At 44.4% G+C, this 17,655-nt stretch overlaps 1 protein-coding gene across 1 annotated transcript in view; it reads right to left on the bottom strand.

Annotated features, from left to right (window-relative positions):
- The window catches only part of LOC109889101 (microtubule-associated protein 1S-like), a 47,048-nt gene that overhangs the window by 3,651 nt on the left and 25,742 nt on the right, over positions 1-17,655 (bottom strand). The window contains exons 3-6 of the mRNA XM_020480284.2: positions 6,067-6,149; positions 3,916-4,056; positions 491-3,809; positions 124-347 (exon numbers count right to left, since the gene is read on the bottom strand). Of these exons, the coding sequence (XP_020335873.2) occupies positions 124-347; positions 491-3,809; positions 3,916-4,056; positions 6,067-6,149 (3,767 nt within the window). The remainder of the gene's footprint in view (positions 1-123; positions 348-490; positions 3,810-3,915; positions 4,057-6,066; positions 6,150-17,655) is intronic.

The raw sequence follows: 17,655 nt of genomic DNA, 5'->3' as shown, positions 1-17,655 counted from the left end.
TGCATCTCTCTCATCTCAATATCTCTGGTGCTGCTCATGGCAACGTCATTTAACGGAGTCTACGTTGGTTGACATTCTACAAATGTACATAGAAAAAGAGAAATGAGAAGATTGGGGGCTGACCTGCACATCGGGCCAGGCAGTCTTTCCCTCCAGTAGAGCGTCGAGAATGGGTCTCATGACTGACTCCTTCAGGGGCTCGTCGCCACTGACGATGTAGCAGGAGGAGCGCAGGCGTCGGAAGAAGTCCACGTCAATGGTGGCAGAGGCACAACCAGAGGGGAGATAAGCCATGTCCAAATAAACTGGTGCACTTCCAGCTGCACTGACCTTACTGCCCAGAGAACCTGCAGGACAGATAGCAGAGTTAGATATAAGAAGACTAAATGTATTGCAATAACTTGCAAGTACAAACAATTATTTTAGAAAGCAAGTAATGAACGATGCTAATATGCCATCATTCAAAGTGTAAAAACCTGTCTGTGCCTACCTGAAGAAACTGACTTTGAAGTTCCAGGTCTGGAGCCACTAGTGGTATTGCGGGATGAAGGCCTTGTGTCAAGGCTTGAGGTGGTCTTCAATGTACCAGTTGTGCTGCCAGCCTTGGTCTTGCTGTTCAGAGCTGTACTGGTGGCTGACGTTGACCTCTGTGTGACCCCGGCTGGTTTCTTGGTTTTTATGGCGGCACTCTTTGAGGTCTTGCTTGGTGCATCAGCCTCAGGGTCAGTCATGCAGGTACCGGGCTGAGGCGGCAAGGGGGGCAGATCCTTCATTGGGGCTGGGGGAGGGTCCTGAGAGGAATATTGTGCTCCCCTGTTAGAGGAGTAAGAGCTGGGATGGTCATGTGGATGGTGGGGCGGGAAAGTCCCAGAGTCCTCGTCTGAGTCCATGTCTGCAGTGATGGAAGGGCAGTCCTCAGTCCCTGGGGGTATGTCTGAATCTGTGGCTGTGTTGAGGGATTCACTAGCAGACGTGGGAGGGGTCTCCTGACCTTGAGGTGAATGTCGATCACTATTAATTCCGCTTTGTGGCTTAGCTAGCTCCTGGGAGTGGTTGCTGTCTTCAGAGAGTTCTCGCGGGCTACCCGTGGCTAGCCCTAGAGACCGATGCTGCTGTTGGTTCTCTGGGGACTTTGAGTGCTTGAATTCACAGGGTGAGACCAGGCAGAGGTCGACATCATGGGGAATGTCAGAGGGAAGACCATGTAGTCCAGGAAGGCGTTCCTCTGAGCCATCCCCTGGAGGACGCGTGTTATGAGATGTACTCAAGGGTAAGGGCATCCCCATTTTGGAGTCAGAATCTGCAAAATGCCCATTTGAGTAGGATCTGTCCATATGGTCTCCCTTGGGTGACTCATCAATAGATGGGAGCACCTGTTCAAAAGACACAGAAAGAGACTCGTCAACTTCTGTCGAGTGTGGGGAACCGATTTCAGCAGGCATGGAGGTAATATTGGGTGAGACAGAGTCAGGCAGCATGAAGGGACTCAGTGTCAAAAGACTTGATTGTTTGTCCTGGGACGACATGGAGTTTCCTAGGTTCCCCCTCAAGGAGCCTACCTCAGAGTTCCTGCAAGAACCCATGATGTGGCAGTCTTCAAACCCAATGCTAGGCACCCTTCCCCCGAGACTACTGTCCTCACCAGAGCCCTGAGCATCCTCTTCGGGTGATTGGTGGAAAGGGGTATGCCCAGCGCTATTAGGGGCTGAGTCAGCAGGGGAGACCAACTCTAAAGTCTTCTCATCTGAGCTCGCGCAAACATCTTCTTGCCCATTTCTCAGGGCCCCATCAAGTAGCCTGTATTCAGTTGGTGTGAGATCAAAGTTCATGCTGTGGTCACTTTTCGGAGTTTTGTCAAGAGGTGAAGTGGTTCCCAGGGCTTTCTCTGGATTTGGCAGTGTCTCCATGCAGGTGAACTTTTGTGGACTTTCCAAGATGTCCCCCCTCTCTGCATTTGCTCTTGATCCATTCTCTGCCGCAGGTTGTTCTATTCCTTCAATGTCCGCTATAGTGTTCACTACAACAGCAGTCCTTTCCTCTGACTTTGCATTTTCTGCTCTGAGGTTCTCGAATTCCGCTGTCATGTCTTCAGGCGTTGACATTTTGGAACGATCAGCATCCCCCTCAGAGGCAGAAGCTTTATGATTCTCCGGCTCCTTTTTATCCGTCTTTAGCTTTGCCGCCTTGTTCAATGAGTCTTTCTTGGGGATTGCATCCTTCTTCAATGTTCCATTCTTGACTAAGGGCTTTTTTGCCTCTGCGTTTCCTAATGAAGGTCCAGTTGTCGCTTTTTTGACATCCTTGTTGAGAGGTTTTGTTGGTTTCTTCTCCTCTGGCTTTACCTCCTTGATATCTTTCTTTTGATCATGTTTGATGTCTTTCTTTGGTCTTGGACCAAGAGTTTCTTTCTTAACTGGTTCTTTCTTTTTCTCCAAATTCTCTTCCTTTTTGACAACACCTGTGGAGGCTTTCTCATCCTTTTTTACTTCTTTTTTCTCATCCTTTAAAGGTTCTTTCTTTGGCATGAGCTTTTCAGCCTTTGGAGGCCTTTGTTTAGCATCCCCATCCTTCAATTTGGACTTATCTTCCCCTTCCTTCCATTCTTTATTAGCAATGTCACTTGGAGCCTTGGGTTTGGACTTCATGTCTTGCTTTTTAACATCCCCACGTCCAACTTTGTCCTTCAGCAAGGTACTGCTAGGTCTTGAATCCTTGGGCAGGGACTTAAGGCTCTCCCGACTCTCTGCACGTTTTGGTTGTTTATCTGATTTGGATGCTTCAAGGTCCCTGAGGCTCACGGCTGGATGTTTCAGGAATTCTAGATGCTTTACTTTCTCAAGTCCTTCAAGAATCTTGGCCTGCGGAGTACACCCAGGGAAGAGAACTCGAATGATCTTCTCATGAGGACTGGCAGGATGCCACACCAGTAGAGCACAGATGGAGACAAGGCAAGACAGGGGCATCTCTGAGCCTTTTATGTTAGATCCATTGCCGGGCCAGGTCTTCATGAAAGCCTCAAGGTCTTTACTGCCTTTGACTGGGTTAAGAACGTACAGCTCTAGTCTACCGACTCCCATCTTCTGGAAAAGAATAAGAGGATCAATGCTGGGTCGATTTAAGCGACTAAGAGGTTCTGGATTGATCGTTAACCTTTCAAGGTGTTGCAAAGTGAGTGCCACTTGGTCGCAGCTCCGCAGTTCTTTGGGATCACTCCGGAATGACTTCAATCTCTCTGGAGCATTAAGGAAAACGACCCCAATCTCAGGGGAAATTTGATTTTTCATCCAGTCCTCATTGATCTGAGAGTCAGTAGAATGTTCCTCCTCCAGTTCTACTGCTTTCCTTTGGAGAAGACTGTTCACCCCTGGCAGATTGTCAGCCCCAATGTGAGTGAGGAGCAGGGAGTCAACTCTGTCCAAATGTCTAACCAGTTTCCAGAAACAGGAGCGAGGATCTGACCCACCATTGACCAGAACGTTGAAACCGTTAACAGCAAAGAAGGCAGAGTCTCCTCTCCCACCTGGAAATACATAGCAGCAGGGGCGGGAGAGTTTGAGGAAGCCCACAGTACTGGGGGGCTCTAGCAGCTCAAACGGAGACTGTGGCTCCAGGGACTCTGAGAGGTATTCTGTGAACTCTTGCAGACCTTCCATTTCAGGTAGCACTGATGGTGGGTTTGTTTTGATGTTGATGAAGTCTTGTAGGTTGTGTTTCTCCAACACAGAGTTCTTCCACACCCCAGAGTTGGGACAACTCAGCGTGAGGTTAGCTTTTTGTGTGGGATCTGCAGAGCTCAACAACTCTCCAATCTGTTCAAGGAGATAGAATGGTTTGATGTAATTCTCTTCACCAGCTTAGATTTAGTTTAGATTGATCTGTAACTTGAATGAATATTACAGTAAAATATGAATTCACCTCCTCATCAGCAAATATGTGAATGAAGTCACTCAGAGAGAAACATCCTGTTTGTAAGACAAGATCTCCTGCCTCTTCAACACATTGTCCAGCAAGAACCAACAACTTGTGGCGAGACACATCAGATATAAGCCGGCGCACCTAGTGAAATGGAAAGAAAGTCATGAAAATGAAGCTCCATTTAGTAGCCTTTACTACTCCAAATAGGTCAATAGTATAGACTGTGTTGGTGTTACAGAACACACAGAGAAACAAGGCCTCTCATTCAAGCCTACAGTCTATAATATCATAAAAAGGCTAAATGGCATTATGTTATGGCCAGATAAGACCTTCATTTTGATCCAAATTAAATGCATACCAAAGGTCACAAACAACCCACATTTAAAAGGTATACAATGTAATCAAGAGATCAAAACACAAGGATACACTCCTAGATGTTTCCACTTCACAATAATAGCACTTACAGTTGAACGGGGCAACTCTGACACCGCAGAAATTTTACAAACTGACTTGTTGGAAAGGTGGCATACTATGACGGTGCCACGTTGAAAGTTACTGAGCTCTTTAGTAAGACCATTCTACTGTCAAGAGGTGTCCACATACTTTTTACATATCGTTTATATATGTTAACATTTTAATGATAAAAGAGCAATCCATCAATAAACTCTATGGCAATATTCTACTGTTAATGGTATAAAAATAATCTCAAGCTGTGAAAAGCAGCACTTCAATGTGGAAAAATCCTCACCTCACCCATTCTTTCCCCAAGAAAATATTTCGAGAATTACTGTTTACATATCCAGTACTAAGCCTACTGCAAACTTTGTTCAGGCATAACATTGAAAAACAAATACCTGAAATTACCAGCAGATACGCTTGCAGAGAACACCGATAAAGCCAGAGACCAACTTTATATTTCTCCATTTAATGCATTCTAAAATATCACAAGTGCATTAAGCATCAGGCACAGGCTAAAGGAGATTATGTTGGTGTGAGGAGGGTTTTGTGAATCATTACAGCAGCAAAACAATTTGATTTCGAGTATGAAATGAGAGCCAGATGGCAGGGAAAAGAAGCGTGTTATGCAATGGCAGTGTGTAGTGCAGATGGCATATGAGAAATTGGATCCTTTCCATCTCAGAACAAAGCAATAGCTATGCAAAGCAGAGCAAACCTTAGTAAAATTGCTATTGAACGATAATCAAAGATAACTTCAAGGCGAGGTTAAAAAATGTTGATATTTTGTTTGATTACAGAGAAAACTTGCCATCGACTACAATGAAAGTGTCAACTAATTCTCTCATTAACTTCTTATGGCTACAGGGGCAGTATTGAGTAGCTTGGATGAAAGGTGCCCAGAGTCAACGGCCTACTCCTCAGTCCCAGAAGCTAATATATGCATATTATTAGTACATTTGGATAGAAAACCCTCTGAAGTTTCTAAAACTGTTTGAATGATGTCTGAGTATAACAGAACTCATATGGCAGGCAAAAACGAGCTGAGAAGAAATCCACACAGGGAGTGGGAAATCTGAGGTTGGTCGATTTTCAACCCAGTCCCTATTGAATACACAGTGGGATATGGATAAAGTTGCACTTCCTAGGGCTTCCACTAGATGTCAACCGTCTTTATAAACTTGAATGAGGCTTCTGTGTTGTGGAGCCAGATGGGAGCTCTTTCAGTCAGTGGTCTGGCAGAGAGCCAGGTTCTGGTCATGCGCATTTCACATGATTGCAACCTGCGTTCCATGGCTTTTCTACAGACATAGGAATTCTCCGGTTGGAACTTTAATGAAGATTTATGATGACAACATCCTAAAGATAGAAACTTGTCAAACTAAGTATAGAATCTTCGACCTGTAATATAACTTTTTGAAGTTTTCGTCCGACGTTCGGATGGACCTGCACGAGCGTTTGGATTTGTGTACTAAACGCACTAACAAAAGTAGTGTAAAAATGGTTGAACTTCCCCTTTAATACTATGTAATACTGACATTCATAAAGATGTGATTTTATCATTCTGAACATATTCATTTTAAAATAGTGGGAAATGAACTATAGACTACCCACAGCATACCTTAAAACTGAATAAAGACTTCAACAACAAGGTCTGATGCTAACAGTGAGAGATTTAGCCTAATTAGGACTCACCTCTGAGCAGACCAACTCATGGGATGGGTTCACCATCACCTGGGTATCCAGAACATCTCCACCATGTTGCAGTGTCCTCTGACCTAGAAGGAGGGAAATGGTCAGAGACCTGAGAGTAAGGAGAAGCGAAAAGGCAGCCTCCAGGAGATGAGGGGTTAAAAAAGGAACATAGCCTGTTCCTTTAGACCGGCAGGCAATTAGTCTGTCATTTACAGACTCCACTAAAAGAGACAGATGGTCTGAATGAAACTGCCCATGCAGGCTAATGACATTAGGCTATATGTGGAGAGTTTGTGAATAACAGACTATGCATCCACTAAAATGGTTCAACAGGTTGTGCAAATCAGAAGTCAAAATCCAATCTGAAAGATCTTACAGTAAACCGTTTAGCAGATGTAGAGGCCTTCAGCGTACACTTAAGTCTTGAGCATAGCCAGAGAAAGAGCTCTGCCAGCATCAGAATCAACCAGTCTATAGACACTTCCCTGGGTGGAATGCCTCTAAAGAGAAGGCAACAACGCCGATTACATTAAGGCACAGAGCTTTGCATAGCCTAAAGATAAACCCTGGGCCAGCAGTCTGACTGTAGCTTTCAGTGCAGGTCTGAAGAGAGAATAGGACAAACACCAGGCAAGGTACTGAAACGTGACAAGGCTGAGGCAAAAACAAAATACCCCAAATGACAGTCTCAACAAAACATGACTTACCAGTAGTTCGAATGGTATTGATTCAACAGTCTTGAATAAGACAAAAAAAAAACACAAATTGGTTACCAAAAAAAGCCAACATCTACACAATAATGCTATACATCTCAAAAGAAACGAAGGCAAAGCTTTTGAAATATCATATGTTTTTGTTTTAGGCTATATTTGTTAATAATTCTAGTTATTCCCATGCTCCAAAAGCTGCAATGACATACTGAGGCTATTCAGGCTGAAAAAACAACCTGTGATCCACACTCCTCCTACTGCATCACATGCCAGAATATAGGGACATTCACTCATGCACTGCACAAAACATCTCCATTTAGCCAACAATTTGCCACAACAACTCACAAGATGAAATGGGAGGGGTGGTGAAACGGTTTCATGACTGGGGCTACATGCTCTAAAAGGTCAAATAATCATGGAAGTCCTGGCAGAAAGCAAGGACAATGTTTTTTATGGGTTATATAGACACACTATAAGGCTGTGGGAGGGGAAGAAAGGACTTCCAGCGAGATAAAGAGGAATAACTCAAAGTAAAAGTAACTGCACAAGCAATTTATGACTCGCCAAGCCTATAGTTGAAGAGAAGCCCACAAAAGACCAAAGTCTCTGGAGTGTATCCATTATCACTATTGAAGCTGCAAAAGTTGTCACTTAACGCACCATGTCTTAACATATGAACAACAGCGCAAATGCACATTAACTAAAAGCTCAATAGATCCAAAACAGAGTGGACAGTTACCAAAGGCCCAGGCCAAGTCAGGTGGTTGGTGTAGATGGTCCAGCCAGTCAAGAAGGGAGATTGAGAATGTGATTGTTGCTTGCTGTAGTCATATGTGTTAACAGGTATTGAGCATTGAAATTGATTACCACCCCATTAGGAAAGTAACTAAAGCGTTACCAACCCCATTGGGGTAGTAGCTAAGGTGTTACCACCCCCATTAGGGTAGTAGCTAAGGTGTTACCACCCCCATTAGGGAAAACATCGAAGCAACATAGAAGCATGCACGAGAGCACCGGCTGTTCTGGATGACTGTGATAACGCTCTTGGTAGTCCATGTGAGCAAGACCTTTAAACAGGTCAACATTCAAAGCCGAGGGGCAGACGGATTACCATGACGTGTACTGCGAGCATGCGCTGGCGAAATGGCAAGTGTCTTCACTGACATTTTCAACCTCTCCCTGACCGAGTCTGTAATAACTACATGTTTGAATCAGACCACCCTAGTCCAAGGAAGCGAAGGTAACCTGCCTAAATGATTACCACCCCATAGCACTCATGTCGGTTGGCATGAAGTGCTTTGAAAGGCTGTTTCAAGCAGACCACCATAGTCCCTGTGCCCAAGAACAAAATGGCAACCTGACGAAAATTACTACAGACCCGTAGCACTCACGTCCATAGCCATGAAGTGCTTTGAAAGGCTGGTAATGGCTCACATCAACACAAATATCCCAGAAACCCGAGACCCACTCCAATTTGCATAAGGCCCAAACAGATCCACAGATGATGCAATGTCTATTGCACTCCACACTGCCCTTTCCCACCTGGACAAAGGGAACACCTATGTGAGAATGTTATTCATTGACTACAGCTCAGCGTTCAACACCATAGTACCCTCAAAGCTCATCGCACGACTCCAACACCATCAATAAGTTTGCAGACGACACAAGGGATAGGCCTGATCACTGACAATGATGAGAAAGCCTATAGGGAGGTCAGAGAACTGGCAGTGTGGTGCCAGGACCACAACCTCTCCCCTCAACGTGATCAAGACAAAGGAGCTGATCGTGGACAACAGGAAAAGGCGAACAGGCACCTATTAACATCGGCGGGGCTGTAGGAGAAGGTTGAGAGCTTCAAGTTCATTGGTGTCCACATCACCAACAAACTAGAATTGTCCCAACACACCAAGACAGTCATGAAGAGGGCACAACAAAACATTTTCCCCCGCAGGAGACTGCAAAGATTAGTCATGGGTCCACAGACGCTCAAAAAGTTCTACAGCTGCACCATCGAGAACATTCTGACAGGTTGTATCACCGCCTGGCATGGCAAGTGCTCGGCATCTGACCGTAAGGCGCTACAGAGGGTAGTGCGTACTGCCCAGGAAATCACTGGGGCCAAGCTTCCTACCATCTAGGACCTATATAATAGGCGGTGTCAGAGTAAAGCCCATAAAATTGTCAGACTCACCATTCACCCAAGTCAGATGGTTCTCTCTGCTTTCGCATGGCAAGCGATTCTGGAGCACCAAGTCTAGGACCAAAAGGCTCCTAAACAGCTTCTATCCCCAAGCCATAAGACTGCTGAACAATTAATCAAATGGCCACCGGACTATTTACATTTGACCCCCCCCAATGTTATTAGCGTACCAACCTCCAACCCCTCCTCTCATTACAACAGTCCACCCTATTTCCTGTGCTGCGAGAAGAGGAACCATTTTTTACAGTCACCAGCATGTGTAAAAGAGACATGATCAGAGAGAGGGCCCCAGCTCCAACCTTGTCCCTTGTGTAGAGACGAAACCGAAAACATGAGGAAGCACTTTCTTCCTTCCTGTCAAGCTAGTTGTGCTAGCATGGTGCCATTGTAACAGCTGCATGGCCTAGGCCTTTCCCCAGAGAACACAATAGCACAAGGAAGCAAATAATTATCTTAATTCTATCTTGAACAATTTATAAAGGCCCATGACCAGATATTGTATATATTGGTTCATTAGTGTGAATCTAACTCAGAACAGATATTAGCTGCATCCATGAATAACTTGAATTATTTACCAAAAGTGTTGAGACTACCTGGCTACCAAGGCTCTCAAGACCACCTCTGCCTTTTCCACATGCTGTGTGTCTGGTTGAGCCCTGTCCTATCAGAGATCTGTGCCCCCCGCAGGGACAAACTTGAGGGGCACCCAGGGCAACATCCACCACCACCACGTTGGACGGAGGCAAATTAAAACCACCACAGCATGACTTTTAAGCAAAGGATTACTCTTTCCACGCTTTCTTCCCCTCATCTCCATGCCTTCTTGATATGTGCAATTCCACAATAATGGAGTGATGCACAAGGAACATTTGAAAATTATGCACAAGGATGACTTAATTTTCAACAGTTTGTTTTACAAAAACACATTTCCTTGAAGAACAGTGCAGATGCCAAGTTTGGTAACAGAATGACAGATTGTGCTGTTGGCGCCATCATTCTGTTACCAAACTTTGCATCTGCATTGCTCTTCAAGTAAATGTGTTTTTATAAAACTTTGTGGAAATTGTTAAAAGTAGTCCTTGCGCATGGAGCTGTATGGTTTATTTAACTTTGTAATTATTGTTTTTTACTTGACATAGATTTTAAAGTGAAAAATCTGAATCTCAGCATCACTCTGTTACTGTGGAATTGCCCATCTCATCTTTGATGGCTCTCTGGGCTTTGGCACCATTCGTCCCTTGGAGCAGATCCTTTCTTCCACGGTCAGGTTCTCATTGTACATATACACACTGCAGTGTATAATTCTACTCTGCTTGAAAACAAGGCTGAAAGTGGCCTGAAATATTCACAGCAATATGGCTGAAAGGAAAAAAGGGGCACAGTTCCATTTTCTGCCTTTACTCTTCAACTCTGGATGAGTCACAATATGTAGCAATTGTGTAAAATAATTTAATTAGGGTTTTGGTAAAGGAATATGCTTAAGATGCTGCCATATTTCAGATGTGATGAGTCTCCTCTGTAACCATTACTTCCCCCCCCCCCCATCCCATGTGTCTGCAGTCACTATGCTGGGATAGAGGCAGGTTTAAAAAAAAAATCTACGCTGTAAATCACAGGAGGAGCTACATGACATGTTGCTGGGAGTGGACCAGCTGCTCACGTAACCAGGGCAGCCAGTAAACCACCCCAGTCCCCCTACTATGAAAGGAGACAGTCAGCCTCACAGGGGACAAAGTCCCTTATTCAAAACAGTCAAATCTGTCAGCATCAAATCAAAGTTTATTTGTCACGTGCAACGAATACAACAGGTGTAGACCTTACAGTGAAATGCTTACTTACAGGCTCTAACCAACATTGCAAAAAAGGTATTCGGTGAACTATAGGTAATGAAAAAATAAAAATAAAAAAAAAGAGTAAAAAATACTGTGAAAAATGACAGTAGCGAGGCTATATATAGGCACTGGTTAGTCGGGCTGATTGAGGTAGTATGCAAATGTAGATCTGGTTAAAGTGACTATGCATATATGATAAACAGAGTAGCAGCAGCATAAAAGAGGGGTTGGGGGGAGGGGGGGCACACAATGCAAATAGTCTAGGTAGCCATTTGATTACCTGTTCAGGACTCTTATGGCTTTGGGGTAAAAACTGTTGAAGCCTTTTTGTCCTAGACTTGGCACTCCGGTACCTCTTGCCATGCGGTAGTAGAGAGAACAGTCTATGATTGGGGTGGATGAGGTCTTATACAATTTTTAGGGCCTTCCTCTGACACCGTCTGGTATAGAGTTCCTGGATGGCAGACAGCTTAGCCCCAGTGATGTACTGGGCCGTACACACTACCCTCTGTAGTGCCTTGCGGTCGGAGGCCGAGCAATTGCCGTACCAGGCAGTGATGCAACCAGTGCTCATGCTCTTGATGTTGCAGCTGTAGAACCTTGAGGATCTCAGGACCCATGCCAAATTGTTTTAGTTTCCTGATGGGGAATAAGCTTTGTCGTGTCCTCTTCACGACTGTCTTGGTGTGCTTGAACCATTCTAGTTTGTTGGTGACGTAGACACCAAGGAACTTGTAGCTCTCAACCTGCTCCACTACAGCCCCATCGATGAGAATGGGGGGGGGTGCTTGGTCCTCCTTTTCCTCTAGTCCACAATCATCTACAATAGCCTTGTTACGTTGAGGGCTAGGTTGTTATTCTGGCACCACACAGCCAGGTCTTTGGCCTCCTCCCTATTAGGCTGTCTCGTCATTGTCGGTGATCAGGCCTACCACTGTTGTGTCTGCAAACTTAATGATGAGAGAGTGCATCATCTGTGGATCTGTTTGGCGGTTTGCAAATTGGAGTGGGTCTAGGGTTTCTGGGATAATGGTATTGACGTGAACCATTACCAGCCTTTCAAAGCACTTCATGGATACGGATGTGAATTCTACGGGTCTGTTGTCATTTAGGCAGGTTGCCTTCGTGTTCTTGGGCACAGGGACCATGGAGGTCTGCTTGAAATATGTTGGTATTACAGACTCAAATCAGGGACATGTTGAAAATGTCAGTGAAGACACCTGCCAGTTGGTCAGCACATGCACGGAGCACACATCCTTGTAATCCGTCTGGCCGAGCAGCCTTGTGTATGTTGACCTGTTTAAAAGGTCTTGTTCTTGGGCACAGGGACTCAAGTCAGCTACGGAGAGCGTGATCACACAGTCGTCCGGGACAGCTGATGCTCCCATGCATGCCTCAGTGTTGCTTGCCTCAAAGCGAGCATAGAAGTGATTTAGCTCGTCTGGTAGGCTCGAGTCACCATGCAGCTCGCGGCTGTGCTTCCCTTTCTAGTCTAATAGTTCGCAAGCCCTGCCACATAAGACAAGCGTCGGAGCCGGTGTAGTACGATTCAATCTTAGCCCTGTATTGACGCTTTGCGTGTTTGATGGTTCGTCGGAGGGCACAGCATGATTTCTAATCAGCTTCCGGGTTAGAGTCCCGCACCTTGAAAGCGGTAGCTCTACCCTTTAGCTCAGTGCGAATGTTGCCTGTAATCCATGGCTTTTGGTTGGGGTATGTACATACAGTTACTGTGGGCACGACGTCCTCGATGCACTTATTGATAAAGCCAGTGACTGATGTGGTGTACTCCTCAATGCCGTTAGAAGAATCCCAGAACATGTTCCAGTCTGTGATATTAAGACAGTCCTGTAGTTTAGCATCTGCATCACCTGACCACTTTTTTTACAGACCGAGTCACTGGAGCTTCCTGCTTTAAATGTTTTGCTTGCAAGCAGGAATTAGGAAGATAGAATTGTGGTCGGATTTACCAAATGGAGGGAGAGCGAGAGCTTTGTACTCGTCTCTGTGTGTGGAGTACAGGTGATCTAGAATGTTTTTTTTCCCTCTGGTTGCACATTTAACATGTTGATAGAAATGAGGTAGAACTGAGTTTCCCTGCTTGCTTATTTCCTTATACAGCTGACTGAGTGCGGTCTTAGTGCCAGCATCCATCTGTGGTGGTAAATAAACAGCCACGAAAAGTATAGCTCAAAACTCTAGGCAAATAGTGTGGTCTGCATTTTATCACAAGATACTTTACTTCAGACAAAATTTAGAGACTTCCTTAGATTTCATGCACCTGCTGTTTACAAATATGCACAGCCGCTGCTGCCATTTCTTCCGGCGCCATTCAGTCATCATTAGCTAATGGCTATACAGTAATAATGCTGCTAAAGCTTTGTTATTACTCCGTTAGGCAACTATCCCCTAATATATACATACATTCCAATTTGTACTAATTCCAACTCATTTGTATTAGGTATTTTTCATGAATCATTCTTGTATAAGGTTATATTGGTTGTCCTGTGAAATGATATCAAGCAGACACTGACACACCACCTGATTCTCTGCTCCCCCAGCCAAGCTCAGCACCACCCTGTCAGGCAGCACTCCACTAGTGTAAAAACACACACGCCTCAACAGCTGGCCTGCCATTAGTCAGCCTGTTAGCCGGAAGAGGCTAGGCAGCACGGCTTCCATAGTGGAGCACAGTAGTAGTAATTTCACAGATGCCCAGTTGTGATGGCCTGAGCTAGCATGAGCAAGTGTGAGTGAGGACTGATGGTGGGGCGAGGTAATGCTTGATACCAGAGGAGAAAGTTGCTATGTCTTGGTGACTGTGGGAAGATGGGCTGCAGAGTGAGGAAGGTGCAGCTATGGCCAACTATTTAAAGCTGCGAGGTCACACCGACTACTCCTCCCACCCACCCTGGCAATTCACTCTCTGCTTTCCATCAGCCACCTGTCTCATTTCTCTGTTCTCCCAACTAACACTCCACACAAACTACACTGCAAACTATACAAATAACGGTCTGAAGGAGCTACTCAGTTGATGCTGTATGGTTGAGGTGTAAAGGAATAAAACTTCATTGCAATGTTTCTCCTGCTTTTGTCTTGAGTGCCAGGCTTCTAGGTTCTTCTACAAAAAGAGGTTGCTTGTTGGCCTCTGGATCTCCCAGAAACAAATTCAAATTGTGGAACTTATCCAACCCTGAGCAACCTGGCATTTCCAGGCTTCAGCATACAGAGCGAATATGACAATACGACATCTGGCTATGAAGGACAACTCCTGCTATAAATTAGGCGGGACACTGGGCTTTGGAAAACATTACAACTTGAAACCATTACCTGACCTCACATAAACAGCCTGCTGGCCAGGGTTAATGGACAGCACCAGTACCACCCATGGCATTGCGTACACAGTCCCAGGCAGTCAAATGAAAACATTGACTCATATCGATCATTAGTGTCCGATGGAGTCCAAGAGGGGGCATGTAGGACAACGTGCCTTTTGTCTTTGTCAACGAACGTTCGCTTCCAGTCAACATAAAAAGGTCTATGGCCTCCTGATGCTTTTCCAGAGGGCTAAAACAAACACTCTCCCCGTTGTCATCAACAAACCCCATGGACAGTTTTGTTTGCTTCGAGTGAAAAGCAGAAAGGATGCTGTCAAAATGCAGTGTCAGTCCTTTTAGTGCTGCTGAGAATGGTCACTGAACGAAAGGTACCGCAACCAAGATTGAAGATGGGGAGAATGCTACGTGTGTGTGTGTGTGTGTGTGTGTGTGTGTGTGTGTGTGTGTGTGTGTGTGGTGTGTACACACACACACACCTCTCCAGAACTGATGAAGAGTCAAATGGGACCAAGGGGTAGTCTTCAAAGGGTTCTGCAATCCACTTGGAATGTTATGCAAACGTTAGTTTCATATTCTTCTTGAATGCTCTCATTTTCCAACAGAAGAGTATTTGTTTGGTTGTGTTTTGCATTAACAGATAAATACACAAGCTGTATTCAGTCAGCTGAGTTAAGTTGCTCAGTGTTACGAGAACAACAGCCGGTGGCGAAAACATTGATGAATGGTAATGCAGTGTCCACAACCTACAGTGCCTTGCGAAAGTATTCGGACCCCTTGAACTTTGCGACCTTTTGCCACATTTCAGGCTTCAAACATAAAGATATAAAACTGTATTTTTTTGTGAAGAATCAACAACAAGTGGGACACAATCATGAAGTGGAACGACATTTATTGGATATTTCAAACTTTTTTAACAAATCGAAAACTGAAAAATTGGGCGTGCAAAATTATTCAGCCCCCTTAAGTTAATACTTTGTAGCGCCATCTTTTGCTGCGATTACAGCTGTAAGTCGCTTGGGGTATGTCTCTATCAGTTTTGTACAAAAGTGGCAAAAGGTCGCAAAGTTCAAGGGGGCCGAATTCTTTCGTAAGGCACTGTAAGTGCTGCTACTGCTGATCTGCTAGATATAGCCTCTCCACACGCAAACCTCTAGTCCCAGGGCACCGCCGTGTTGCTCACCACTGTGGCCCAGCATGCCAACAGCAGGGAGGAAGCCCAGGGACAGACACACACCTAACAGTGAATAACATGAGAATGGGAACTGGAAGCTATAGGTGGTTCCAATGACTCAGTTGGTTGGAGCATGGTATGTGTGCGTTTGATTCCCACATGAGTTCTCTAAGTGGCTTTGGATGAATGACCATATAATTATATGAATGAATTGCAAAGCATAGAATTCTTTGGAATGGATATTCTCATTTAAAGCAACTTACTCCTACCATTTAGAATGTTTTACTAATTTATGCTTATTATGGCTTCTCTGAGAATTGTGATCGTCATGGGATGTAACAGTGTGTTGCACAGAAAATGTGTCATGTTTTTTTTTCCCATCTTGTGTTCTCAATTTCACAGCTGTCAAGTTTGAAAAGTGGGTTATGAACAGCATTCACACAGATATTCAATGGGACTCATTTAATAGACTGACAGAAGAAACATTCAAAAAGGAGTTGGAGAACATTACTAAAAGAACAGCAGGCATTCACGTGTGAGTCATAAGTTTGAAAGAAACAGAATGGCATGGTGGTTTAGGGGTGATGAGGATTTCAGCTGTTCACTCAGCTGCCTAACACACCCAATTCCATCTTGGAAATGCACCCCATAAAGTTGCTGGTACCAGTCTGTTCAACCAAGGCAGACTGACTTGAGACTATGGATCCAAACAATGATGCAAGAGCAGTTGACAATAAAACGAACAGTGTATGAAGCATCTAATCTTCAATAGGCTTGAATTTTTATTTAACAAGGCAAGTCAGTTAAGAACAAATTCTTATTTACAATGACTACCAACCAAAAGGTAAAAGACCTCCTGCAGGGACAGGGGCTGGGATAAATTAAAAAAACATCACGACAAGAAACAAAACTACATAGAGAGACAAATAACCATTCACATCATCCCTTCAACCACTTTTACATGCCTTGTTAACATACAGTGCACAGTCAGAAAGTATTCACACACCAACCTTTTCCACATTTTGTTGTGTTACAAAGTGGGATTACATTGATTTAATTGTCATCGATCTACACAAAATACTAATGTCAAAGTGTAAAAACATTTGTAAAAAAATATATATATATATATATTGATTAGATAAGTAGTCTATAGATGTATCACCTGGATTTTGCAACATTTGCCCATTATTATTTTCAAAATTCTTCAAGCTCTGTCAAATTGGTCGTTGATCATTGCTAGACAAATTTTAGGTCTTGCCATAGATTTTCAAGTAGACTAAAGTCGAAACTAAGTCGGCCACTCAGGAACATTCACTGTCTTCTTGGTAAGCAGCGTAGATTTCGCTTTGTGTTTTAAATAGTCCTGCTGAAATGTGAATTCATCTCCCAGTGTCTGATGTAAAGCAGACAACCAGGTTTTCCTCTAGGATTTTGACTGTGCTTAGCTCCATTCTGTATTTTTAACACTGAAAAACTCTCCAGTCCTTAACAATTACAAGCATACCCATAACATGATGCAGCCACCCCTACGTTGTATGGGATTTGCCTAAAAACATAACCGTTATTTAACTAAGCATGTCAGTTAAGAACAAATTCTTACTTACAATGACGGCGTACCGGGGAATAGTGGGTTAAATGCCTTGTTCAGGGGGAGAAAGACAGATTTTTACCTTGTCAGCTCGGGGATTCGATCCAGCAACCTTTCGGTTACTGGTCCAACGCTCTAACCACTAGTGGTTATATTTTTATAACACTTTCTATCATTAAGGACAAAAAGTTAAGTGCTTTGCCACATTTGCCACATTTGCAGTATTACTTGGACACTGTGCTATCTAACCTCCAAACAAGCTTCAATGCCATACAACACTCCTTCCGTGGCCTCCAACTGCTCTTAAACGCTAGTAAAACCAAATGCATGCTTTTCAACCGGTCGCTGCCTGCACCCGCATGCCCGACTAGCATCACCACCCTGGATGGTTCCGACCTAGAATATGTGGACGTCTATAAGTACCTAGGTGTCTGGCTAGACTGCAAACTCTCCTTCCAGACTCATATCAAACATCTCCAATCGAAAATCAAATCAAGAGTCGGCTTTCTATTCCGCAACAAAGCCTCCTTCACTCACGCTGCCAAGCTTACCCTAGTAAAACTGACTATCCTACCGATCCTCGACTTCGGCGATGTCATCTACAAAATGGCTTCCAACACTCTACTCAGCAAACTGGATGCAGTCTATCACAGTGCCATCCGTTTTGTCACTAAAGCACCTTATACCACCCACCACTGCGACTTGTATGCTCTAGTCGGCTGGCCCTCGCTACATATTCGTCGCCAGACC

Source organism: Oncorhynchus kisutch, linkage group LG4 (assembly GCF_002021735.2).
Source record: "Oncorhynchus kisutch isolate 150728-3 linkage group LG4, Okis_V2, whole genome shotgun sequence".
In the NCBI taxonomy this organism is placed as follows: domain Eukaryota; kingdom Metazoa; phylum Chordata; class Actinopteri; order Salmoniformes; family Salmonidae; genus Oncorhynchus; species Oncorhynchus kisutch.
The sequence above is the reverse complement of the archived record's forward strand: the minus strand, read 5'-3'. Positions and strand labels throughout refer to the sequence as shown.